This window comes from Scedosporium apiospermum (genome assembly GCF_000732125.1).
Source record: "Scedosporium apiospermum strain IHEM 14462 chromosome Unknown SEQ_SAPIO_0044, whole genome shotgun sequence".
Lineage (NCBI taxonomy): Eukaryota > Fungi > Ascomycota > Sordariomycetes > Microascales > Microascaceae > Scedosporium > Scedosporium apiospermum.
This window is the reverse complement of record NW_015971745.1, coordinates 53,290-78,529: the sequence shown is the minus strand read 5'-3', so window position 1 is coordinate 78,529 and position 25,240 is coordinate 53,290. Positions and strand designations below refer to the sequence as shown.

The 25,240-nt window shown below is 51.7% G+C and overlaps 3 protein-coding genes and 2 pseudogenes across 3 annotated transcripts; 2 read left to right on the top strand and 3 right to left on the bottom strand.

The window, feature by feature from the left end:
* Positions 1 to 1,685: 1,685 nt before the first annotated feature.
* On the bottom strand, positions 1,686 to 3,458 carry SAPIO_CDS0884 (uncharacterized protein; the record flags this gene model as incomplete). Its single annotated transcript, XM_016783565.1, has 3 exons — positions 1,686 to 1,807; positions 1,905 to 3,215; positions 3,278 to 3,458. 3 exons carry the CDS (start codon positions 3,456 to 3,458, stop codon positions 1,686 to 1,688), a joined length of 1,614 nt encoding a protein of 537 aa, XP_016645839.1.
* Positions 3,459 to 7,590: 4,132 nt separating this feature from the next.
* Positions 7,591 to 9,344, top strand: SAPIO_CDS0883 (Cellulose 1,4-beta-cellobiosidase (non-reducing end); the record flags this gene model as incomplete). Its single annotated transcript, XM_016783564.1, has 6 exons — positions 7,591 to 8,199; positions 8,288 to 8,376; positions 8,468 to 8,680; positions 8,747 to 8,990; positions 9,074 to 9,204; positions 9,290 to 9,344. 6 exons carry the CDS (start codon positions 7,591 to 7,593, stop codon positions 9,342 to 9,344), a joined length of 1,341 nt encoding a protein of 446 aa, XP_016645838.1.
* A 1,874-nt stretch (positions 9,345 to 11,218) lies between these two features.
* Positions 11,219 to 14,373, bottom strand: SAPIO_CDS0882 (Uncharacterized protein; the record flags this gene model as incomplete). The annotated part of the gene is made up of 3 exons (XM_016783563.1): positions 11,219 to 12,534; positions 12,595 to 13,848; positions 14,064 to 14,373. 3 exons carry the CDS (start codon positions 14,371 to 14,373, stop codon positions 11,219 to 11,221), a joined length of 2,880 nt encoding a protein of 959 aa, XP_016645837.1.
* Positions 14,374 to 16,143: 1,770 nt separating this feature from the next.
* Positions 16,144 to 17,409, top strand: SAPIO_CDS0881 (annotated as a pseudogene; the record flags this gene model as incomplete).
* A 1,152-nt stretch (positions 17,410 to 18,561) lies between these two features.
* SAPIO_CDS0880 lies at positions 18,562 to 18,945 on the bottom strand (annotated as a pseudogene; the record flags this gene model as incomplete).
* Positions 18,946 to 25,240: the final 6,295 nt, after the last annotated feature.

Sequence of the window (25,240 nt, the reverse complement as noted above, 5' to 3'; positions counted from 1 at the left end):
ACAAATGTCCCTCACCTGCGCGTCTGCTGGTCCTTTTTGTTTTCTTTTCTCTAAACAGGGTGGTGTTGTATCAAATTTCCCATAGGTAGCCGGGGGTCATAGTGTTCCGTGCTAAGCGGTGGGCGTTTAGCCAGCTGCCGCGTGCTACATCACAAGCCCAAGCCCATCGCGGACGTCTATTACGACATCTTCCTAAAACCCACTATCATGATGTCCGAGCCGCTGGGCCCGGTGGAGGTGATTCGACCTCGGGGACCATAGGCTTCTCTAGCTTAAACGCAAAAAAGCCCGAACAAATAGAACGACTGCAAGACCCTCTTGAACTCCACAAGTTTGGATAAGCTTAATTGTGTGATTTAATATAACAGTGAAGATCCAAGAGTACTGTAGAGGCCCATGTGAACATAAACTTTGAGCCATGCAATCTTTTTTCCATTTTGGCACCAAGATCACAACATACTCCAAATCTCTGCCGCTCAAAAGCCTCTCCTGTATGGGCAACATGGCATGGTAGTATCTGGTCGCTTGATTCAGCCCTACTTGTAGATACATGCCGAAGAGCAAGGAAAAGCAAGCACAGCCTACTTCCTATTTTTATCTATCCCGTATCAACCTTAAACCAGGAAAATCTTGAGAAGGAAAAGTCCTGCAGACGAAGGGGAGGCTTAGTTCTGCAGCTTACAACAGAATCCGAAACGATCCTCTCTACCCGCCAAGGGACCAACTTTCTTTTCACCATCCTTGGCAAGAAGTTTCGAGTTGGCTCGTATCATCTTTGCCCGTATTAAAAATATAACCCCAAAAAAAAAAAAAAAAAAAAAAAAAAAAAAAGAAAAGCGAAAAGGGGGGAAGAGGGGGATAAGTGTTATCCTTTGACTTCTTGTTCTTTTTATTCTTTCTTTGATGTGCTTGGAAGTACCTCGACATCCATTCGGAAGTACAATGCGGAGACGTCTTTTCTCGTTACTTTTTTTTTTTTCTTCGGCGCCGGCGGAGCGGCGCGAGTCTGATCCCGCTCCGCGGACCCCGGACTTCTTCGCTAGTTTAGTTTGATGGCGTCGAAGAGCTGCGTCAGATGCTCATGGCAACACGACCACGTGTTGATAGCTTCATGTTCTTCTTGCGAATTTAATTGTACTTTTTGTGACAAGGTAATTAATCAATCATTTGATGTTATAACTGAGGTGACAAAAAGAAAAAAAAAAAAAAAAAAAAAAAAAAAAAAAATAGAAAATAACAAAAAGCTCGCCCGCGGGTCGCTTCCCAGGATCGAATCCTGGTTGCTTCCCACGGGCTACGAAAATTTGCCATTTTCTAACCTTCTGAGCGCTCCAATTGACCACTTGGCCAGTTGGTTGCAGTCTTGGTGCTTGAGCTGCTCGGTTGGGAGTTCTTGCTGTAACCTCATATATAAAGCATATACGGCCGGGGCCGGGTGCGTCGAGGAAGGCGCCAGAGGTTGGCCTCCTTCCCCGAGGGAAAAGCCCAAGGAGTTGTTCGCATCTATTAACTTGCCGGGGGTGAAGAATGGCTTCGCTAAAACCGTTCTTGGAGTGAAGGAGGATCGTGGGCAGGAACACTGTAAAGAGAGGCATAGTTTTCGTACAATAATTTTATTCGTCTTTTATTTTCCACGGCGTTTCGCTCATCCCAAGTTACATCCCCCGCAAGAAACGACTGAATCGCTAAGTTATGATGGCCTCATCAGCCATGAAATCATCACCGGCATCTTCAAGGACCTCTCTCATCTCCTCCTCCGTCGCCTCGAGGCCCTCGGAGCTCATAAGCTTCTCATCCTTGCCCTCAGCTAGAAAAAGAGAGTCAGATAGTTAGCCACGATACGTAACGGAAGAATGGGGGAGAAGGACTTGGCGTAAATAAAAGCTTCCAAGGGCAATACTTACTTCCTGCCTCGACCAACAAATTCTCTTGAATCTCACAGTCTGTGAGAACACAGTTGTCGCCAATAACGGCTCTCTTACCAATAATACACCTCGTAAGCTTGCACGACTTGCCAATCGTTACGCCATCCATAAGAACGCATTGTAGCATCTTGGCACCTTCCTTAATCTGACAATGGGCTCCAATGACGCTCTCCTTGATCGAAGTCTTCTCTTCCACCGTGACATGGTCTGCGATGAGCGAGTCGGCCTTGGTAATAGTCGTCCTTGACTTGACTCCCTCAGGGTAAGCCACCTTCTTCGGATGGGCGAAAGGTGAGGCAGCCTCGGCGCCGACTTCCTCGATTGAGGGCACTTTCGCCAGCTGGAGCGAAACGCTGAGGAGTAATCGCGCGGTATCTACTCGACGGATGACGGCTGCATCGGGTTCGTTGGGGTGGAGATAGGCGAGGATGGGAGGGATCGACGCGGTTTCGATGCTGCTGGTGTCCTTCGGGGATCCTACAGGGGTGCCGTTGCCGGAGAGGCTATCCTCGGCAGAAAATCTCCTAGATCCGGCGCCATTTTCAATTTCGGCAAAAACTTCTCCAAGGTGGAGCTTTTCGGCGAGGCCCTTCTCCCAGCCTGCCTTAGCCCACCAGCCGGTGATGTCCTCTCCGATGCTGTCGAGCCTGTCATTCTTGTATGCGAAGTCGATGACCCAGCGCGGGAAGATGTAGATGTGAGCGTCTCGGAGGGTGGTGAGCATTCGAACGCGCGGGTGGTTCCTGATGAGACCGTGCCTAACAGGTAGCCCCGAGCGCTCCTCGACAAGGTCGGATAGGGACGAGGTAGGCATCGAGTATACCAGCTTAGATACGTGGGGCAAGAGGGAGCCCTTCTGAGTTATCGCAGTTACGGGGGGAAGCGGAGTCGTCGCAATAAAATCCGTCTCTTCGCCCTTGATTGGATTGGCCGTCTTGGTATCGTACCAAACGCCGAGACCACCGTTGTACAGAGGCGAGCCGTCGTCTTCGGCGAGCCTCTTATCGCCCAACACATAAGAGAGACTCGCAGCAGTAGTCATCCAGGCATGCAGGAACTTTTCTCCCGGAAGCTCGCAGACTAGATCACACGGCAAGACCAAGAAATCCGACTGTACAAGCTGTCGAATCTCCGGGAGACGAAGAATCGCGGCAGTGCCAGTGTTCTGGTCCAGGCCGTCGGGCGCCAAGACACCTGGGCGAGGTAGGGGCAGGGCGGTTAAGAAGGGGTTGGTGTTTAGCGCCCTTGTGATAGCTTGTGACGCGCTTGGAGGGCAGATCAGTGTGATATCTTGAACTCGTGGTCAGCTTCTCATGCTCTCGATGGGTGGATTGGCAGGGGGTGAAGAGTACCAGTTATGCCCATGCGGTAGCAGAAGTCAATTGGATACCAGACCATAGGGCGGTTCGCTATAGGTAATAGCGCCTTGGGGTTCTCATCTGGGTTTGATGTAAAGGTTGGAAAGGATGAGCCAGGGCCGCAGAGAATTAAGGCCTGCAGCCCAGGCGACGGCGCTGTGATGGCTGAGGGCATCGTGAGACGGAGAGGTGGGGCGAATGGAATATCTAGTCGAAGGAAAGGAGTGATGTAAAAATTGAGTGAAAGAGATGCTGTAGTCTAAGGAGATGCCAACTAGCACAAAGGAAAGATATTTAGACGACCATAGAGCATTGCATGTGCTGTGCTCCTGTCACTCGCGGTTTTGAAAATATATTTTGATGTGTAGGAGTCATCAGCATGAGAGCTTCACAGCGCATAATGCGATGCCCCACCTCAAGCCACAACTTGGAGGGGTGATGGCTGTGGCGGATTTGTGGCTGGAGGCAACAACACCTTGGGAGGTCGAGGAAAAATGAACAATGAACGAAGTCAAGCCGACGATTTTAGTAATCGCACCTGGAACGAACCGACGATATTTAAACTGGAGCATCGAAGAGCCTCATCTACATAGCTAAACCAACCTCATAACAAGCCGGAGGATTGAATACTCAATTCCGGCAATTTCCTATTTTATGTCACGGTGAACCTTCTTATTCTGCTCTAGCCATTTTTCTGCAAATCTTCAGTGCCAATTGGCCCTACAATTGCCTAACTTGAACTCAAGATCAGAACATTGCACGTCACCCGTGGAGTCATGTATCCGAGGGGTCCTGTCGCTCATCACGGAGCCGGAAGCATTAAAATAGCTCGAGTAATAGTAAGTGGAGCTCTGCAAAAACCTCCTTGCTCGGTTTATTTTTATCTGAGCATGAGACGAACTTTCCCCCCGAGCTGTTCCAAGCCCATTGTGCCCTTGGTGAGCAGGCAGAATGGCGATGATTTTCGGCGGAGATCCGGGCGCGACTAGCAGCGAGCGACAGGGATATTCCGCGAAATCCCGTTTCGTCCTGTTCTTTTGAGTGCCTCTTCTTATCAAGCGATGAGACCATCCTTCTTGGCGGCAGCTCAACAACTTGCCAAGCGGCCAAGCAAGCCAAGCTAGCCAAGGAGGCCAAGATCGGGAGGGTCTCAAGGCGAAGATTGTCCCACCACCCTTCGTGGGTCTCGCAAACATTTTATACCCCAGTTTTCAAGTCTTGTCCCGGTCCCCAGACAGCGGCCGAACCACTTTTTTTCTGCGTGCCGAATAGCCAAGAAGACGCACAGGGCTTTATATGTTCTTCGATTCCCCTGTCCACGCCCCATAATTCCACTCACAGTCCGCGGCGGCTCGAAAGGCAGTCGGTCACGCGAAGCCCGGAAATCGTCAAGTCTGCCCAGACCCGCCCAGCCGCTTGGCGCGCATCACCCGCTAACCTTGTTGCGACCTCCACTCGACACAATTGAAGACGGGGCAGGCGGTGGGAAGAAAATAATATCGTCAAACCGCTTCACCTGAGAATATCTGGACCTGCGCGCTGAAGGTCGGACGGGCAGACAGCTCGAGGACAAAACAGGGTAAATAAGTCCGCACGAGAGAAAGGAGCTGTGGTCCGGGTTTTCCTAATTGGGAAGTGTCCCGAATCGGTGTTTCGGCAACACCCCGCACAGGCTCTGCGCAGACTTCGCAGCGCACCTGCAGAGGTTTCTTGGGCTCCAAAAATCCCAAGTTACGGGCCCAGGAACCTGATTCGCGCTGCTAGGCGTTGAGTGATTGTCCTGAACGGAGGAGGTTGAACCAATTCCCATCATGGAACGCTGCCCCCGGACCTGGATGGTCGATCACCCACTCACGCATGGCGCAGCAGCACTAAGACTATACTATATACGCTATACACGACGGCATTGTATACTTGGATACATTAATGAATATCTGGTAATTAAAGGATGCTGTCAGGTGGCGAAACAATTTGTCCAAATCGTTCAGTCCCGGTGCCGTTTTAATCAATTCGAGATTACAACCACACGGAATTGTCATCTCGGATAGTCCTTTTTTCATTCGACAAAAATCGTGGGAAAGACTCGATCGTCCGGGCATCGACCTCGTAGCATATGGGTCGGTCCCATTCTCGGTCGACTCTCAACCGCTGTCTACTGTCCGCTGTCCGCTGTCCGCTGTCCCCGCAAACCCGTTCCGCACCTTGGGCCACGTTCTGTCGCGGATTCATGTTTACTTTAGCTTCACTACCGATAATGCACGATGATATTTCCATGGAGTCCGGCCATTGGAGCGGTAGTTTGAGCTAGATTCGGTGTCGCATTGAACGAGAGAATAATAATCATCAGTTGATCAGGGCAACTAATATGAGCGGCGGCCATTGATGAACGCAAAATCCTTCATTACACCGAGCGCTCTTCATCTTTAGAATTTCTTCACGCCCCTAGCAAACCAAGCTCATCCCATCGGGTTGCTTGGCACAGCCCAGCCATCTGCGAGTGTTGTTTCCGCCCCAGTGGAAGAAGCTCTGGAACTGTTGATCACGTCGTCTGGTTTCCACAACCACGCTGATTCTGTCTTTCTGTCTTTCTGTCTTTCTCCCAACACCCCCTCGAATATATTGCCTACGCATCCATCTTATCCGTGTTTCCGGCCCTGTAATCCTATTCTTTATCGCCCCTCCCTTTTCGTTTCACAACATACGAGTTCTTCGGCCATACTCAGGTGCCTTGGAGAATACATGTAGACTCCGCACTTGCCCCAATTTACGTTCATAAGCCGTTAATGATTATGAATTTACCCCAGGATCGCTCGGTGATCGGCAGCTGCAAGTGCCAGGATGCCCATCTCGCCTGGAACATTCCACATCCCCCCTTCGTGCGTGTTCAAGGTGGTAGTCGTCGTGTCGATGTTGACGAAGGTGGTGGGACAAAGAAATTGGTGTATTGCCATACAGAAAGCCCATCTTGAGCCTCAACTCTTGTGCTCCCTCGAGACAGGGTCCAAGACGTCTACTTATAGGTCGAATCCCTCCTCGAAAGCGAGGACACCGAGAACCGACGATTTTCGACCTAACCATCCCCACCGACCGTGATGGGCGTCTTCGACCACCTACCCTGGTTTACATGACCAGCAAACGGCTCGACGCCCCATTTCTTTTTCCCTCACTATGATTACGACCCGTCTCCCGTCGAGAGTGGATACGCGGCACGCACGCACGGCACTTCTAGCGACCTGCTGCTCGCTCTTCTCCATTAGACCCAAAATCGTACCGAACGGGGGCTCCGCTCATTGGGACCGGCCGTCCTATTATCCGTACGCAAAGTACGAAAAAGATGCAATGTGCAAAGTGGTCATGCCCAGACTGGAGAGGAGCTCCACTCACCCGCACTTGAAAAGACAAAAAAAAAAATAAGAAAAGGGGCAAAAAGAGGAAAAGCCTTCTGTGTGCATGCTAACCATCGTCTCCAACAAGGGGAGGGTGTGAGATTTCCTGGCAGGATGACGGCCCTTTAGCCCTGATAGCCGCCACGTTTTTCTCCGGATTTCCTTTCTGGAAGCCGCATCTCGAAGGCGGCTGTTTTATGGATCTGTCTCCACACACCCAGTCCTTCTCCAATTTGGACCGACAGCCGGCGGAATTGAGCATCCGTTTCCCTTCGTCAATGCTCAACTCATTGGGGATAGCGGGCGGGAGACCCCTCATGAAACCATGGCTCTCCAAGAAAGAAAGGGAGGAAAAAGATATTACTGCTCCGTGGGGCCATGGGGCGTGGGGAGGCGGACCCCGTTTTGCTCTCCTTCCCGCTATGGTGAATTAAACAAGCTCCTGGGTTTCGAACATGGAGACACCGCCGGTCGCCGGGCTTGCTAGCATGAATATTTGATTAAAGTGTTAATCAACTTTTTGTGCACACGATCCAGCCGTTCGAGGGCTCGATACTCACGATTAACGAGGATGAAGAGACCAGCCTGTAATTTCGGACGGTTCTACCCCGTTTGGTAAAAGTGACTTTGAGCTCTTTCTGAAGAGGTAGAGAGGCCCTTTGCTAATTACCATGGCCTTGGCAAGAGGCGCCTCCCCAAGGGACAGCGCCTCCTTGCTCCGTCCTTTGTTCTCTCTCTCTCTCTCTATAAGAATCCTCGGTCCCCCGGTCGAGATAGGTCCCTTTGTGATGCTCCTCAGCTCTCTAGGCACATTGTTTAGCAAGAAGCCGCGTTCTCTGTCGCTCATTTCCCGCTCATCTTTCTGGATCATATACCATCGGTAAAAAGGAAAAGAAGAAGAAGCAAAAAAATCTCGTCACAATGAAGTTCGCCACGACCCTTGGACTCTTCGCCTCGCTGGTTGCCGCCCAGCAGGTCGGCAAGGAGCAGACCGAGACTCACCCCAAGATGTCTTGGAAGAAGTGTACCGCTCCCGGCAGCTGCACGACCGTCAACGCCGAGGTCGTCATTGACGCCAACTGGCGCTGGCTCCACACGACCGACGGTTATGACAACTGCTACGATGGAAATGAGTGGGTTGAGTCCGTCTGCAAGACTGGCACCGAGTGTGCCGAGAAGTGTGCCATCGAGGGCGCCGACTATGGCACGACCTATGGTGCCTCCACCAGCGGTGACGCCCTCACCCTCAAGTTCCTCACCAAGCACGAGTACGGCACCAACATTGGCTCCCGATTCTATCTCATGAACGGAGCGGACAAGTTCCAGATGTTCGACCTCATGGACCACGAGTTCACTTTCGATGTTGACCTGTCCACCCTCGAGTGCGGTCTCAACGGTGCCCTCTACTTCGTCGCTATGGAGGAGGATGGTGGCATGGCGAGCTACTCCACCAACAAGGCTGGTGCCAAGTATGGTACTGGTTACTGCGACGCCCAGTGCGCCCGTGACTTGAAGTTCGTCGGTGGCAAGGTAAATGAATCTCTGCACACTCCCCATGTCCTCTGGCTTTTGCCATGCCAAAGAATAAAGAAAGAGTTACTAAACCACTATTTCTTAGGGTAACGTCGAGGGATGGAAGCCCTCTTCCAACGATGCTAACGCTGGTGTCGGCCCTTATGGTGCCTGCTGTGCCGAGATTGACGTTTGGTATGTGATTTACTGTTTGATTTACTGTTCTTCTTCGGGTTCATGATAGAGGCGCAGGAAATTATTTCTAACATAGATTGCAACACCATAGGGAGTCCAACGCCCACGCCTTCGCTCTTACCCCCCACCCTTGCAAGGACAACAACTACCACGTCTGCGAGAACGACACCTGCGGTGGTACCTACTCCGAGGAACGCTTCAACGGTCTCTGCGACGCCAACGGTTGCGATTATAACCCCTACCGCATGGGTAACCCCGACTTCTATGGTATCGGCAAGGTTGTCGACACCAGCAAGAAGTTCACGTAAGTCGTTGCCGCCAGTCTTTGAAAAGAACCTGGGAAGTATATTAACAAGAAGACGAACAATAGTGTCGTCACTCGCTTTGAGGAGAACAAGATGTCTCAGTTCTTCGTCCAGGACGGCAAGAAGATTGAGATCCCCGCCCCGACCTTCGAGGGTCTTCCCGACTCCTCGGCCATCACCCCCGAGTTCTGCGACAAGGTCTTTGAGGTCTTTGACGACTTCAACCGATTCAACGACGTCGGTGGATGGCCCCTCCTCAACGACGCCCTTAGGATTCCCATGGTCCTCGTCATGTCTATCTGGGACGACGTAAGTTACGACCATTGATGAAATGGCCCCCTGCAATTGATACTAGAGGTTTATGAACTGACACATTGTTGGGGAAATGACAGCACTACGCCAACATGCTCTGGCTCGACTCTACCTACCCGCCCGAGAGGGAGGGAACCCCCGGTGCTGCCCGTGGTCCTTGTGCCCAGGACTCTGGTGTCCCCTCGGACGTCGAGGCCAACCACCCCGATGCGTACGTCTTTATCTCTTGATGAAAAACTCTCAATCCCCTATCTGTTCTCTCTTATCCATCAGTATTGCTAACGTATTCCTTACAGTCAGGTCATCTGGTCCAACATCCGCTACGGTCCCATCGGTTCCACCGTCGAATAAACGTAAAAGACCAGGTCCTGGTTCTGGCAAGGCATTTTTCTTCGAGTCACGCACACTCCATCCTGTGGGAGCAAGAGTCTGTTTTCTTCCCCTCTTCTCTTGTTCTTCTTGTCTATCTTCTTTTCTCTTCTTTCATTTCTTCCAGAAGAGGGAAGAAGGAAAAACAAGCCTTGTGCACATTATTCAGTGTAGATATTCTCTGTTCTTTTTTTGCTTTCTCATGTTGAATGTTAAAATGTTGATATAAAGGCATTGAGTGGAACTCTCCTAAAAGACTTCAATCCTCCCTGCTTCCATCTTCCTCCTTCCTCTCCTGATAAACCCCAAGTCCTTGTTGCAGAGCTGATGACTAGAAAGGGAATGAGATGATAGAGCATTTGATGGCATTTCGAACTCATGTAGACGTGGGAAAGTGGAGAAATGGGAGGTGAATGGGGGAGGAGGGCAGTCCATGGGAGGAGGGAGAAGGCTCTAAACTCTCTACTGCTGTACAGAGAGATCTCGCCTCGCCAAGTTACTCGCTTCCTTGATGAATAGTTAGTCTCCGTTGTTGTCGATGTAATTTGTCTCTTCCCGTTGCCTTCCTTCTCGCCATTTGCAATAGCCTTTTTTTCTCTCGAGAACCAAGGGCAAGTAAGCAAATATAACAGCCATTCCATAGAGCCCTACTTTCTCAGTTATCAAGACAGAAACTTTTCTTTTGGGGAGCAGAGGGATGAAAAACAAAGATCCCATTTAAAGGCTACAACTCAATAGTACATCCATCTCCATGCCTCGATATAAATACAGCCTTCAAGAGAGAAGGACACATGCAATCTTTCCACACCACTGTCTCTCTCCCTCTCTCCCTCTCTTCATCTTTTTCTCCAGGCTCAAGAAACAACATTGAACTTCACATAAAGCCAACCAAGCAGCAAAGATAAAACACATCTCATCTCAGACACACACACTCTTCTTTTTTTTTCCTCTCTTTTTTGGAAATTATTTTTTCTCTCTCTCATACTCTCATCCTATCAACCACAAGAAGAGGGAAAAAGAAAAGACCCTCTTGTTTTCTCATGTCATTCCCTTTTCATCCTTTGCATTTTCCTTCTGTCCTGTTTTCGGCAATAAAAAAAATACACAAAGGAATCCCAGAAACGCAAGTCGAGCGAGAAACAATATCAACACAAGAGAATCTCTCTCTTTTTCTGTTTTGAACAAAAGATGTGTGAACGATAACAAGGAACAAGAAAAAAAAAACCCTTCCCTTTGTTCAACCTAATCCCCGCCTCCCTCCGATCCCACCTGGAAACAAATAATAGCAGAGGGAAAAAGAAAACAGACAAGAATAGGAACAAACCAAAAGCGGAGTTTTTAATAAAATGACACAGAGAACCCTTTTTGATGATGATAGAAAAGGGGGAGTTTGTAGAACAACGGGAAAGAGAGTAAAAAAGACAACCCGAAAACTGGAGACACATTTTCTCGAGAGAAAACCGCGCAAAAACAAAAACATAAAGCAGAAGTTGTTAGAACAAAGTATTTCCCGTTATTACAGCCCTTGTGTGTTTGGTCATACTATGATCCCCCCCCCCTCCCCCCTCTCCCATTTTTTTCCTCCTTTTGTTTTCGACACTCTTAAAAAAAATCCCTTGCTAATTGCCGGGATGAGTGTGTGTGTGTATAAACTCCCTGCCTCGACCCTTTTATTTCGAGGATGCAAAGCGATTACCCTTATCATCATCAACAACAAAAACCATCCCACCCGTTAACTTGGCTAGAAATCAAAGAATCCATCATGGTGTTGTGTTTTCATCCTCCCTGGCGCCTTTCGATCGGCCTCCGTAACGCCGGCGCCTATCGGTCCGGTGATGTGGGCGGGTACCCTTCTTCTAGTGGTTGTAGTTTCCACCCCAGCCGCCGCGTTGCTGCTGCTGCTGTTGCTGCTGCTGTTGCTGGCCACCACCGCCGTAGTATCCGCCGCTACCGAAGCCGCCTTGGCCGTATGAGCCGTAAGGTGTGTTTCCGTGCTGGCCCGCGCCGCTGCCGCCGCCCATGCCGTAGCCGCTAGATCCGTGGAGGCCCTGCTGGAGATGGCTGGGGTAGCCACCATAACCAGCCATTTGGGCGTTGGACTGAGGGGGGAGACCGCCTTGTCCGGCGGGGGCGTTGTTAGTCGCCGATCCGGGACGAGCGCCACCGAGGGAAGGTGAAGGGCCAGCCGCAGTCTTGGAGTCGACGTAGGGCTTCAAGTCATCGTTAGCCGAGCCCGAGCCGGCACCCTGGGATTGCGCGTTGAAACCTTGCCCAGCCTGGGACTGGTACGAAGAGGGCCCGCGTCCGAAAGTGTCGTGCATGCCGCCAAAGGAGCTGGCTCCAAGACCGCCCTGGTGTCCAGACTGCGCGCTTCCCACCCGTCCGTAGTCGCCTAGTCCGGACCCGATGCCGTTGTTGTCGCGGTGGAGCGACGACTGGAATCCGCCAGCAGGAGACGAGCTGTGGTCATATGGTGCCTGGGGAGGGATGTTGTAAGGCGCTCCGTAAATGCCTCCCTTCCCATAGGGTGCTCCGCCGTAGCCGCCCTGGCCGTAGGCTTGCGCGTAGTAAGTGTGATAGTAGGGGTTGTTGAAGTAAGGGTGAGTATTGTAGGGATAGTTCTGTTGCGCGTGAGATTGGGGCTGAGAAGTTTGGCCCGTCGGCTGCTGCTGTCCCTGGCCCTGGCCGGGAGGGTTGGGCGTGGTATGACCGCTGCTTTGAGGATCGGTCGCGACGCCGCCGAAACGCGACTGGTTGTGGAGACCACCCACACCGCTTTGGGGGTATTGGCTGAGGTTATCAGCCTGCGAGGGTTGGTTGTATCCGCCGAAGGCGCGCTGAGGTTGGGGTTGCTGCGTAGCGGCGGTAGGCTCCGGCTGGCCCTGGCTAGCCTGGTGCTGCTGTTGGCCGTATTGTTGGCCGTAGTAGTTGTATGGAGCACGGTTTTGCTGGTCTGCGGTATAGTAAGACGAGAAGTCGCCCGGCGCTGAGCTGAATGCGCCGCTCGTATGCGGGGGCTGAGCCGGCTGCTGTTGGGCCTGGAAGTTTTCGTACTGTTGCTGCTGGTGCGAAATCGTAGCAGCGCCCTGTTGGTTTAGAGAGGCGAAGCCCGGTGCGCCTTCTTGGGCACCGAAGCGACCGAACGACTGAGCTGTCTGAGCGACGGGTTGAGCTGAATAGGGAAGGCCGTTAGTGTAAAGATCATTCGTACCGACAAAGGATGAAAACATACCCTGGCCGGCGATAGGCTGCTGAGCCTGGGCTTGCGCAGCGGGGGCTAGAGAGGGAGCGTTAGCTTGTTGTTCTTGTACGGAGCCATCGAGGTCAGGGGCGATACCGGTTGGCGCGCCAGCGGGGACGGCAGGGGCGGCAGGCTTCTGAGAGAGCGATTCGGGAACAGCATTGGGTTGAGAAACGGGGGGGAGAGAGGTTCGAGGGTGAGCAATAGGCGAATCATCGGGAGGCTGGGCCCGGGTCTCAGGCTCCTCGCGATCTCCATCGATATCTTCTTCGGTTCCATTGAGAGAGAATGCGCCAAACTGAACGGCGGCACGGTCGACCTCGCGGTTGCCGGGCATTCTGACCGCCTCCTCCTGATCGAGGATGCGGCGCTGGAAGTGGGGAGCACGTCCCACGGGCTTGGTAGGAGTAGCAACAAATCCAGCAGGTTGAGGTACAGCTGGAGGGGGTTGAGTCTGCGAAGGGGCATGAGAAGTGGGGGTTGGGACGGAGCTGATGTCCGCAGGCGCGGGCGCCCAGGAGTCGGCAGCGGTGCTAGCGGCTGTGTCGGTGGGAGCAGGCGCAGATGTATCGTTGACTTGTTCAAGGTTGGATTCTGTCAGCGCGTCCTTGGTAGGCGGCAACTCTGTCGCGGGTTCAGTCGCCTCAGTGCTAGGGCTAGGTGCCTCCTCGGTCGCAGGAGCCTCAACGGGTTCGGGTTCGGGTTCAGGTTCTGCGGCAGCAGGGGCCTCGATGGGAGCAGGGGATTCGACAGGGGGGAGAGGTTCCAAAGACTCGGTCGGCTTTTGGACGGGGGGTTCCTTGGGCTTCGGCGCAACTTTAGGCGCGGTCGCCTGCCTGAGCATGCTAGCCCAGGTCTTGGCCGGGGGAGCGGCTGCCTTCGTAGGCTCAGGGCCAGAGGCTGGCTGCTCGGCAGCTGCATGACCTCGACTCTCAGAGTCGCCCTGTTTGGTCGTAGTAGTAGTATCCCAGGCAGTCGATTCTTCGGTAGGAACTGAAAGGTTATGTTCCTTGCGGGCGCCGTTGGTAGCAGGTTGAGCAGGTCGGCTGCGGGGAGCACGACCGCCCCTGTCGGCGCCACGACCTCGGCCACCGCGTCCACTCTCAGAAACATTCCTTCCGCCACGCGAGGGTCTGGTGCTGCCTGAATGGGAATCGGTTGTGGCTGCCGCGTTTACCGTATCCTTTGGCTTCGATCGAGTCTTCTTAGACTTGGAGGAGACTTCGCCCCATTGAGACACAGCGCCTAAATGGAAAAAGATGACAACGTTAGCGTCGATGTGCCAAAGGCGAGGAGGAAAAAGAAAAAAAGAAACCGTTTTCAGGCTCCAAAACGCGGTTGGGTAGGCTCTCGAAGCATGAGCAGAAAACAGAACACGACAGGGAAATCAGATGTGGCGAAATGTATCAAGTCGCTCGCGACGATTCGTGACGGAGGTGAATAGATGAAATCACACATACCATGAGCAATCCTTTCGACGGCGAGATTCTCATCGCCATCAGCCTCCTGTAGAGCGTACAAAATATCGACTTCCGACCAGCCTTGGAACATGTCCTTGATGGGGTAGACCTTGGATCCGTATAGCTTCCTCAATTCGGCCACATCTGCATCTTCATCGAAGGCAGCAGGGGAGGGAGTATCGAGTGCGTCAAGGCTATCGCCATTAGTTTTTCCGGATGAACGGCCTCCTCGACTCGAAAATCCGCCTCTCCCGCCACGGCCAGAGCCTCGTCCCCTAGAGGCACCAGACCGAGTCGCAGTCTCGGACATTATGAGCGAGACGAAAGATATGGGGTTTGGGTGAGGAAGGGAAAAAAAAGAAGGGAAGATGGGCAGACGGGTCCAGTTCCGTTGCACAGGAATTTCAAGCTTCGCGGTCAATACAGGCTCGTCGATTTTTGATTCAATCTAGAGGTTCGAGAAAGGAAGGCGTACGATGGAGTACACCGAGGTGGATAGGCGACGCGCGTCCGACGTGAATCTGGGACGTTTCTTGATGGATTTTGTGATGATGGTTGGAAGGGGGGGGTGGTGTGGTTTGGGGGTGGAAGGAAGGAGGAAAAAATGGTGAACGGGAGAGGCTGATGCTTGTCAAGGCAAAAAGTACGAGAGTACACGGTGCTAGTGCTGGGATTTCCTCCTCGCTGCTGGCTGCTGGTGTGTCGACGTGTTAGCAGCAAGGTACAAGGTACCAGAGACTTGCGCCATTCATCTAGGGTCGCCCCAAGGGTACCAGATGGGGCAAGTGCTTTGGGGCTATTTATGGTATCAATTTAGCAGCAGCACTGCATATGTTATAGAGAAAGTGTTACTACAGTACTTGCACGAATCAGGTGCTATCACTTCTGACCTGAAGTTTCTTTTGCCTCCGAGCCACAAGTACCTGGTACCTCGCCGCCACGGGGAAGCTGCAAGGCCCAGCAACCACTTTCTACTTCACAAAATAGGCGGCGAGCCCGCCCCTAAATTATACACCTGCAGAACAGAGCAAGCTCCCCTTGTCAGCGCTTCGCTTGGGGCACGCGTCACGATGGTTATCTGACCCAGGATGGAGAAACACCCGAAGTGTCTCGGCGTCGTCCGATGATAAGATAGTTTAGAATAATCTACAATGGCAATTCTCAACTCCAAACAGAAACTGGTAGGCAGCAGAAAAGGAGACGCCGATAGCCTCGTCAACTTCGTAATTAGGCACTGCACCCTGCATCTGTTCGACTGATGGGAAGGGCTTACAACACCCATCCCACAATTCGCATTCCAGTCAGGCTTGCAAAACTCTGACGTGTTGTAAGACGAGTGGGCCTTCACCATTCTTAGATAGCCGGGCATTACTAGTCGCTAGTCGCTTCAGTTTTCTTCTTCTCTTTCATTTCCAGGGCGAAGAAACCTGCGCTGTCTCTAAACTTTTACGACTGCACCTTTGCAATATGCACGGTTGGTGACAGAATCAATGCTGGGCTTCGCCTCACGCGACCATTGGATGGAGCGGCATCAGTGCCGGTCCGTGACTGAATTGGGAGTCTCGTCACCTGACAAAGATGACCCTCGCCAGTGTTTTTCAGCAGGGACACACAATTGAAGTTATAAGCCGAGTTTACACCCCAGAACAAAGAGAGCACCAACCATTCGCCATTCGTCGAGTACACAATGACGCATGGAGGAGGTTGATTTTAGGGTCCGGTACTTGGGACCTACGGAGTTGTCAACCGAGTCGTAATTTGAATTTGAAGGTTGAGGCTAAGACTTTGGTACTCAAGCCAAGATAGCTCGTTGCTGACTCATCGATCCTCTTGAGTTGGATTTTGCAATGTGACAAGTTGAACCTACAGGCTAGAAATCACGTGATAGAACGATGTCATCCGATGCTCCGCAGGCCAAGGTGATGGATCCGAAGAATATCTGGTGTTTCGAGGAAGCTTCGTTTCAATCCAAACCGCTGGTCCTTCCAACAGCTCGAATCTCAGACCCTCAGGAACCCCAATTCACCTGAACGTAGACTAAGAAGGGTTCCTCTGATTGCGGCTTTTCCGCCACACCAAAATGCTCAGCTCGAAACCTCTCCGCTTGAAGCTCGACCCCTCCTTCATCCTCAAGTCCATTCACTACCCAGACCCCCTCACTCGCCGCCAGACCGAAAGATTCCTCGATGCCGTGACGACGTCGTTTAGGAGAAACCTCGACAAAGAGCACGGATGGTTGGATTGTGAAGAACAAAAACCCTCCGGCGACGGCAAGTCCGAAGCTCCCACCCGACCACCGACGCGAGTGAATCGCGATGCCAGGCTCGGAGAGACACGCCGCCTTCCAACAGACCACCATGTTGCGTCTATTCTATCCAACCCCCTTTTTCTCACAAAATCAGCTGCCATCCCCGAGCGAAAGCCCTACCCGACTGAGGAACCCCGCACAAAACGAGATCCGATGGATGTGTTTGAGGAGGCCGTGTCGAAGGGATTAATGACGATAAGAATTGCTACGGGATGTTTAACGGCGAAGATCCACCTTATACGAGACCGGCAAAGCATATTTGGAGAGGATCAGCAAGCCGCAAATTTCGAAGACTATTCGGGCTTCGACGTCTCCGATAAGGTAATGCTATGGCTCCGCTCCGCAGGCCTTGAACAGAACCTCGAATTCGCACGCTTCCCCAGGTTCGCAGCGGTTTTTGTGCAATTTCTCGTAGCAGAGGGCCGGGAGGAGTTGGTCTGGTCCTGGATAGCAAGGCTCATGTCAGATGACGGCCCCACGTCCCAAGCCTCCCTCGACTCAGCACGGCGCTTGCTGCTCTTTCTCGTCCGCGCCGAGGTGACAAGCGCCGAATGTATCGACACCGCCTTCAAGTCCGTCGTCCAAGCGAGCAAGAAGTACCGCAAGGACCCTCGCTACAGACCCCTCATCATAAAACCTTGGTTAGACCTCGCCAAACGCGCCACCATCGCCTCCTGGCGGAAACCAGCCCTCTCTACCTCTCTCTTCGATTCCTACCACGCCGTGGGCCGCGACCTCTTCCCGATCACCAAACTCCCCGTCGCACACCTCTACCTCCACCACCCCACCACACCGACCCACAGGCCGGCGGTCGCCTACTTTGAGGACGTCAAAGATCGGGACATCTCAAGCAACACGGATCGCATGTGCAGAGAAGCCATCATGGGCGTAGACGCCGTCCACCGTCTCAGTCTCGTTGGCGAGCTTACAGAGGCCAAGAATCTCCTGGAATTTCTTCAGGATCGGTATTTTTTCTTCTTCCGCAATTCTTCCGCTGACAGACATGATCATCTTCTTGATCAGCTAGCGCCTGCATGAGAAGGAGTCCTTAACAAAAGAAGATGACTACCTCACTCCAGGAACGGAAATGTTGGAAAATAAATTGAAGAAAAAGAAGCAATGATGGTTGCGTATTATGCTCGTTCTTCGCCGGAGGACGCCGAGATGCTGTGCTCCTTCGCGCCTGTACATAGTTATCACTTACAAGATACCCACATCTTCCACTCGGACGATTTACTCCCATACGACCACTACGACCCATCCTCTTTGTCATTTCTCCGGATCTAACAATCACTGCCCACGTCGGGGGACGCGGCGCCACCGGCCGCATCCACAGAGGGGCCACCTCACAACATCGGACTCTTCGAACACGACAAATCACATCTTCTTCCCCTGATCGTGTGTTCCTCTGAATTCTTTTATCCAAGATTTGTATCGACAGAAGCTACTATAATACCGGTGGTACAGGCCATTTTTCAGGCTGATTTGTTGCCTGCCTCTGATATGTGCACGTCGACCAGCTTACTTCACTCTACCAAGGACCATTTCATAGATTAGGGAGGTTAGAGAGGGGCCTACTATACAAGTAGTCGGTTCAATATATTCATGTCAAATTTCAAATGGTTGGAACAGTTTGCACCATACAGACAAAAGGCCTTACCTGGAGAGAGAAAAAAACTGCTCATGAATGAGTAGAATCCCTCCAAGTTTGACCGAAATAACAACCCTTAAACGCCTCGCGCTCCATCATTTTATCGAAGCCAGTTGACAAAGTAACTCGTTTTTTTCTTCTTGCGTCCAAAACAGAAGAAAAGAAAAATCAACCAATCAATCCAAGCAATTTAATCCCGAGCGCCCGACACCGTGATCCCGGCCCTCGTCGAGCCGCAGGAAAGGCGAGTAAGTGGTGGAAGCTCTTGTAAAATGTAGGAAAAAGAGAGAAAAGGTCCAATTGATATGCAAGTGAGGAGGGATGGGATGTTGGAAGGCACATAACATCAATAATGGAGTATCCCAAGACAGTTCTGATTGAAGATCCCGGGGTGGTAATGCACAACGCAACGCGTCGGATATCTCTGTCCTAGACGCCCGCTAAAGAGAAGAAGCCAAGAATGAGGAAGTAGAGCGCCCGCATCTGACAACGCTGGCGGCGCGGCTTGCTAGGTCCTAGTGATCCTTGAATCACCGGAATTATCTCGATGCGACAACATCGCCAGCGGCAAGGCTTCCCTTTGCCTCTCCTAAAGAAGGCCACGGGGTCGAAACTTCTGAAGGTGACTCGGTGAAATCCACATAGATGGGATCCTCCTGCGCATCGATGCTGGGGCTTCGGGTGGAAGAAGAGATGGCGGGGGTTTGCGGGAGAGAGCTTGTATCGCTACAGTCGTCATCTAGGCCTAGCTCTCGGAAGACGGACTTGCGGTCCTTCTTCATCTTCCCCGTCGTCATAAAGGATTGTGTTCGGATCAGAGAGCCCTCGCGGAGCCTGTCTGAGGTGCGCATGGAGTTGAATTTGGGCCGGGTTGGCCTCGTGGCCGGAAGGGTATTAGCCCGTTGGGGTTCCGCGGTGGACATGGTTGCCAATATTGACGTAGAATATGAGCAAACGGAGAATAGGACGTAAAAGAGATAGACAGAAACGTGAGACCGAATCGATGGGACCAGGTTTAATCGAAATTTAGTAGCTCGGTATCTCAGCTATCATGAATTGGGAAGATGATGGCGCCGATAAGGAAGTAATCAGACCACGGATCGAGTCTGTTGGGACGAATTGACAAGGGTATCAATTGAGGTATTCACACATATATACAAGTTGGTGAGACCAAAGAAGGAGAGAGATATATAGAGAGAAGACTGGAGGAAGAGTGTAATGGATGTAGGAATAGGATCAAGCCCTCGAAGATCGGGAATAACGTCCATTTTGTCTCTCTCAAAGGCGGCTCCGCAGTCAGGACTGGACTAACGGCTCGCCAAGAAGGCACATAAGATCGGAGAGAATTCAACACCCACAACTGCAACTCAGGTGGGTTCTCAACTGACCTCGCCCTCCCGAGTCGGCGCTAACACGTGTTGGGAACTCGGGATGCATCCGGGAAGCCTATATGCCTGATCAATAGCTCGAAGGAGAACGGTCGCATAACATCATCTTCCGATAGCAAAGCAGGAGCCAAGTGGAGACTGGCGCAAATCGTGTGTGCAAATTTAGCCCGGGTCCCGAATACGGGGACGTCGGCAGCGAGGTACCACATCGTTTCGTACGATACGATATTCTGGGGAAGAAATGGGCGAAGGATCAACTTGCGAGCGGGTTCGGAATTGCCCGATACGGATGCAGGATGAGGTAGATATGCATTGAGCTTCTCTGATTGGCCAGTGAGAGCTTGGAGGCCGTTGGACGGTTGGACCTTCCGTGCAGCAAAAAACAGCTTTTATGCAGGTGACATGACAATGGACCCTCGAGATCTCGACTTCCCAACTTAACCCTATGACGTCACTCTACAACCCCTTCTCCTTTCACCCTTCTCATCTCGTCATCATGGTTCCTTCCTGCCTCCCGAACTCGCAAGGTTCTCAACCTCCCTTGGCAAAGTCATGGAAGACTATAGCAGCAAATAAAGTCCGCCGGGGATAAGTGGAACCTGTTAATGTCCTTGGGGCAATGATTTGGACGGCAATGCAACTGCATCTGTTTTCCCCATTCTCTGCGCCCTGTGTTCTACAAACAAAACTTGATCCAAGAACTTGGCGGAACGAAGCCGATGGTTGATAGTTCTCCGCTCCTGGCCAAAAATGATGGGCGTCGATTGCGAAAAAAAATATGGAGAACGGAAACGTCACATCAAAGCACGGTTGGTGTCATGCAGGAGCTAAACTAATCTAGAAAATAGGTGACCCTTCATGAGCCTTTCTTTCTCCAATCCCTTTCACCTCTCGCTCTCGGGTTTCGTAAACTAAACTACGTGGGCGGAGATACAGGACGATACTGGAGCAGCATTCGATTGTCGGCTATCCCCAATGAGAAAAAGATCCACTCGGCTTCAGGCTTTTGGTTTAACGCTGGGGTATGGAAGAGCCAAGAAAATTCCTGCATCTTCTAAACTTATATCTCCTTTTCTTTTCCTGTTGCTCGTCATGACGGCGGGCCTAATGCAGGTGGGTGGAGCTGCTTCTTCTATAGTCGCATTTACAAGCATATCCTATCTCTCTCTGTGTCAAATATAGGGTTGTGGCTCGTTTATATCAAACGGGCTTGTGTGCCGCCTACGCACTGAGTAGCGACGGAGATTTTCTGTTTTAATTATCTATTCTGGGATATGGATGTAAAAGAACTTGGGAAGAAGAAGAAAAGGAGATGAAGAGACCAAAATGGAAACAGGATGTGCGATTGTGAGATCCCCGATGATGTCGTGATATCGTGTGATACTGAGTTACTTATTCCCTCGCTTTGTCCAGCGTTCGACACCGCCCATCGAGGATTCCCACAGGTCCATTATCAGGAGATTCGGCCAAACTACTGTACGGAGTAATCTAGTTTAGTTCTGACAGCCCCCAGCGATTCTGATGGGATTGCCGAGGTCATGGGGCAAGCTTGTTTCCGAGGACTCACAAACGACACCCAGACCGAGCTTTTGCATATCGGTGGAGGCTCATGTGGTGGATATACCGGGCCGTATGGACGCGGAGCAAAAGCGGCTGCCGGGAGGAAATTATCCTCCCCACTAGGCCGTTCTAATCCCGAGCGAAAAAAAAACTCCTGGCATATATCCACGGCACCGCGACGGGCGGCTGAATGTTTTGCTTAGCTGACGATATATCCAGTGCATAAAATCCGACTATAACCAGGCCTCACCTCCTACCTTCGTAGATGCGAAATGCGAGAAAATACGGATTGTGAAGCGGCCCGCCTCTATGCAAGTTGACGGTTGAGACCAGATGGGGCCCGCTGCTTAGCCGCTCTCTTGCCTTCACAGATACACCAAGTTTTGTAATTTCTATGCTTACTTATGCGTGACGAGTACGGATACAGAGGAGAAGATGAGTCCATTTGCTAGATAGCTTGGAAGAGCCGTTTCAGCTTGACTATATGAGATGGATCAGTGAAGCCCTGACCGCAACATCACACAGACGAATAGGAACGAGGACTTGGTGGCAAACATCCAAATAATAGAACTCACAGGAAGCCGCCGCAAAGCCCTTACGAGGACTAACAGGCGCCGAATAGGTTGATCAACAGAAACAATGCAGAGAAGGCGCGACGAGCGCTCCCAAGGGGTACAAGAAAATGGGCTCAAGGTGGCCTTGTAAGACACAATTCACTGAAAGGGAAAAGAGTGGACAAGAGGCTAGATTCCGGTTCCCTAAAATCAGGACTGGTAAAGAAAGAACTGTATAAGACTGTAGAACTGATTACCGGAGACTCAATAATAAAATATGACACTAGTGATAAACTATAAAACTTTGAAAAATGGAAGGAAGCAAGAAAACGATGTCTCTTATCTTCTAGACCCAGAAATTCCTCCTTCCCCCCCACCTAGAATCTATTCCCTTTCCCCGGAAAGAACTGACATGTGCCGGAGCCACCGCTAGTATCTCTATCACTGTCCCAGTACTCTCCTAGGGAGGATGGGAATCAGTTGATCGATGTAGAGGAAAGTAGAGGAGCTTAAAGTTCTCCCATGACTAGATAGAAGTAAGTAGAAATTGCAATAATTCTATGGGGATTAGTATAATGCCCAAGTAGTTAACCCGGCGATCCTCTGAAGTCCTTCTTGGAGACGCGGAAACGCCGGATTATCTACTTCCTACTCACTTGAATCCTCAAGACGGAGGGCAGCGACGGCATCGCCGGAGAAAGATGAAATTACAACGATAGATTTCAACTCCTTCGACTCCTCTGCATATGACCAGAAATGATGGTTGGATAGCAGCACCCACGATACTGCTTCCCTAAGTCGGATGGCTTGAAGATTGTTGTAGTACTAGAGGGGCTTGAGGCGGCCTTCACCTACGAATCTCCCATGATAATCGTACGAACCTCCATCTCTCCTTCCCGACCTCAGTCAGACACTTGCTATATGACAGCCTCAAGGGGGAAGGAGCTCTCCTTCATTCCTTCCGCCATTACTATACCCACAAAACGGACCCAGCCATTGCTTTATATACGAGGATACAGAGCCAACCTACCAGCCGAGTTGTTCAAGTGAGCCTGCACTCATGATGGTCTGGCGGGCCAAGACCAAACGACTCAATAGGTTAGAAAACGACCCCGGATTGTTTTCGTAGGCGATGGTTTCAACCCCCGGAGCCGAGCTTTTTTGCCCTTTTTTTTCCACCCTACATCAACCAATTTTCTCGATTATTTTCGGTCATCATGAAAGTAAATTGATTCTGCTGCGGAAGAACGTTAAAAGAGGCGACGTGCAGAAAAGACACGACAAGCCGAAGGTTGGAGAAAGGCAAATCGGCAACGACAGTCAGCTATCTCCATACATTGGCTCCTACAAGGTGGGCGGCCATGACCTTGGACGTGCAGGATAGTCAAATACGGCGGAAGATCAAATGGTGGGGGAAGATCTGCAACCGATGCCATCAACACTACGAAGTAGACCGAAGAAGATGACGCTCGGCTCCTCGGTTTGTTACATTGACGTAGACTTCGTTGCATGGGCGGGCGAATCGCCAGGCTGTCACTCGGCAACCTAGCCAGCGTAGCAGCGGCGGCATCGGATTCCAGGGCCGAACCTCAAAGAGCCGTAATGTAGCAATGGGCTGGGGGAGAAGGTGTGGTTGGTGGCGTAAGTAGGCCTACTGCGTTTCTACTCCGTAAGAGGCTATTCGGAGGAAGAAGGGGCGCCAATTGGGTATGGGAGAGCATCGGGCGTTGATGTGAAAGGCACCGACTCTGCAAGGGCGGCGTGCAACGCTACATAGAGATGCCGAGCTGATGTGGTGGGAAGGGTGCTGGAAGAGGAGAGGGTGTGTGTGTGCATGTGTGTGTGTCTGGATCTAGAATAGAACATTTGAAGCTGCTGTGATCTGTCTCAAAGATTAACTATGATTGATGGCTAGAACTTCCCGGAAACCCTTGCCACCCTCAAACGGCCTGGGTGAACGCGCATATTCGTGTCCTGCAATGTTTCCAGTGCCGCCATACGATATTCAGATTAATAGGGTCCGTTTTTGAGCTCGGAAAGGTAGGATCGGACAGCCCAACCGGAGAATCATGAGAGGGAGGACGGATTTTCCATGATCCATTGCTACTAATCTCTCGATTGATGTTACCCCTTACCAAAAATAACCAGTCTGAGGTCGGTGATGACGACGTCACGAAGGAGATGAAAGGAGATGCAGAGGAAACATTGAACATGACCGGCGGGTTTCGGGTGCCAACTACCGGGCCGGCTGGCCAAACACAAGCAGAAACAATGGATCTGATGAATTGATCTCATTCCATTCTTCAATGCCTCTTCAGACTCGGGTTGGTTCATGTTCCATGCAGCCTTGGGTCCTTCAATTGAAACCAATTTGTGATCCCCACCTGTTCCTGCGAAGTACCCAAGTACCAAGGCACCTGATTACAACCTCTGAAGGAGCGTTCGAATCTCTCCATGCGTGGCAGGAGCCGATGAAAATTCCAGGAAGCGAGGAGCCGAGGAGCGCCTTGCACATATGAGCTAATATGGCTCGGACGAGCCAAACCGTACATCTGCTTTTTACCATGACCTCCGACGTTTTAATCAATAACGAACCTGGAATTTGGCCTCGGGTCTCTATGGCTCGGCCGTTCTGATGAGCTTTAACCGGGGAAGGAAGTTCGGTGCTGTCTTAGCTGGTAGAACGGCCTCCATCCCAGGGACGTGACCGTGAACATGGAGATGAACTGGATGGCCAGCCACCGGAACGACGGGGCGCGCACACGCAACCGCCATGTTGTCGTCGCATTGCTGGCAAGCTCCGCACTGGAGCCCTCCGTGGCCTGGGCATCGTGTGATGGGCCGATACTACTAAAACCACAACTAGCTATTTGCCACTGCTGGCGAATGTGTGGCATAGTTTGGTTCTCACCGGACGAGCAACGATCTTCGTGCGAAGGATAGCCCGGGCTCTCAGATGCGCTTCCAAAGGCTGCAAGAGGGGAAAGACCCAATGTGTGCAAGCGACGGTCGAATGACTGCCTCTTTCGGTCTGGCGGCAACCATATCAAGAGAGGTAGTTCAAATTTCCCTGGCGACCTTGTTTGGTAACATTGAAGATTTAATGCCTCCAATGGGAGGGTTGGAGATCTTCGTCCCAATTTCGATCCCCCCAATCTTCCCCATCCTTCCCCATATTTTACCCCTCTGCACACTGGCCGAATCGAGATATGGGTGGGTGGGTGGCAGGGTCGGGAAGCAGGGTCCCCTGTCTGTTTAGCCCCATCGCATGCTAATTTTTCCGTGCCTGTCCGGCTCCAGTCCGTCCAACCATCTACACTCCCTCACTGTTCTCACCGGACTCATGACCAGGAACAATGATGGCTCCGGCCGTCTTGTCTCCTTTTCTCACGTTCTCGGCCCAATCCAAGCCCCATTTCCCTGGCTTGCGCTAATGTAATCAGAAAATAAGGCATAGAGGCTGCTGCGCTTGGTTAGCACTAACACTAACACGGGCTTTGACGAGTCCTTCCTCAATCTAAGCTCTCCTGATGGACGAGGCAGTATTCCCGTTAGGACAAGGAACATCCAAGGCCGGGGGTGGCGCACGGCAGACACTTCGACAGTGCTACCTCACTCACGCTTTCCAGGACCTGATGGAAGCTTTCTTGTCGACGCTTCTTCATCAAACTGGCACAGTGGCAGCTACACTAAGCCCGGGGCAGCACGACTCCCGC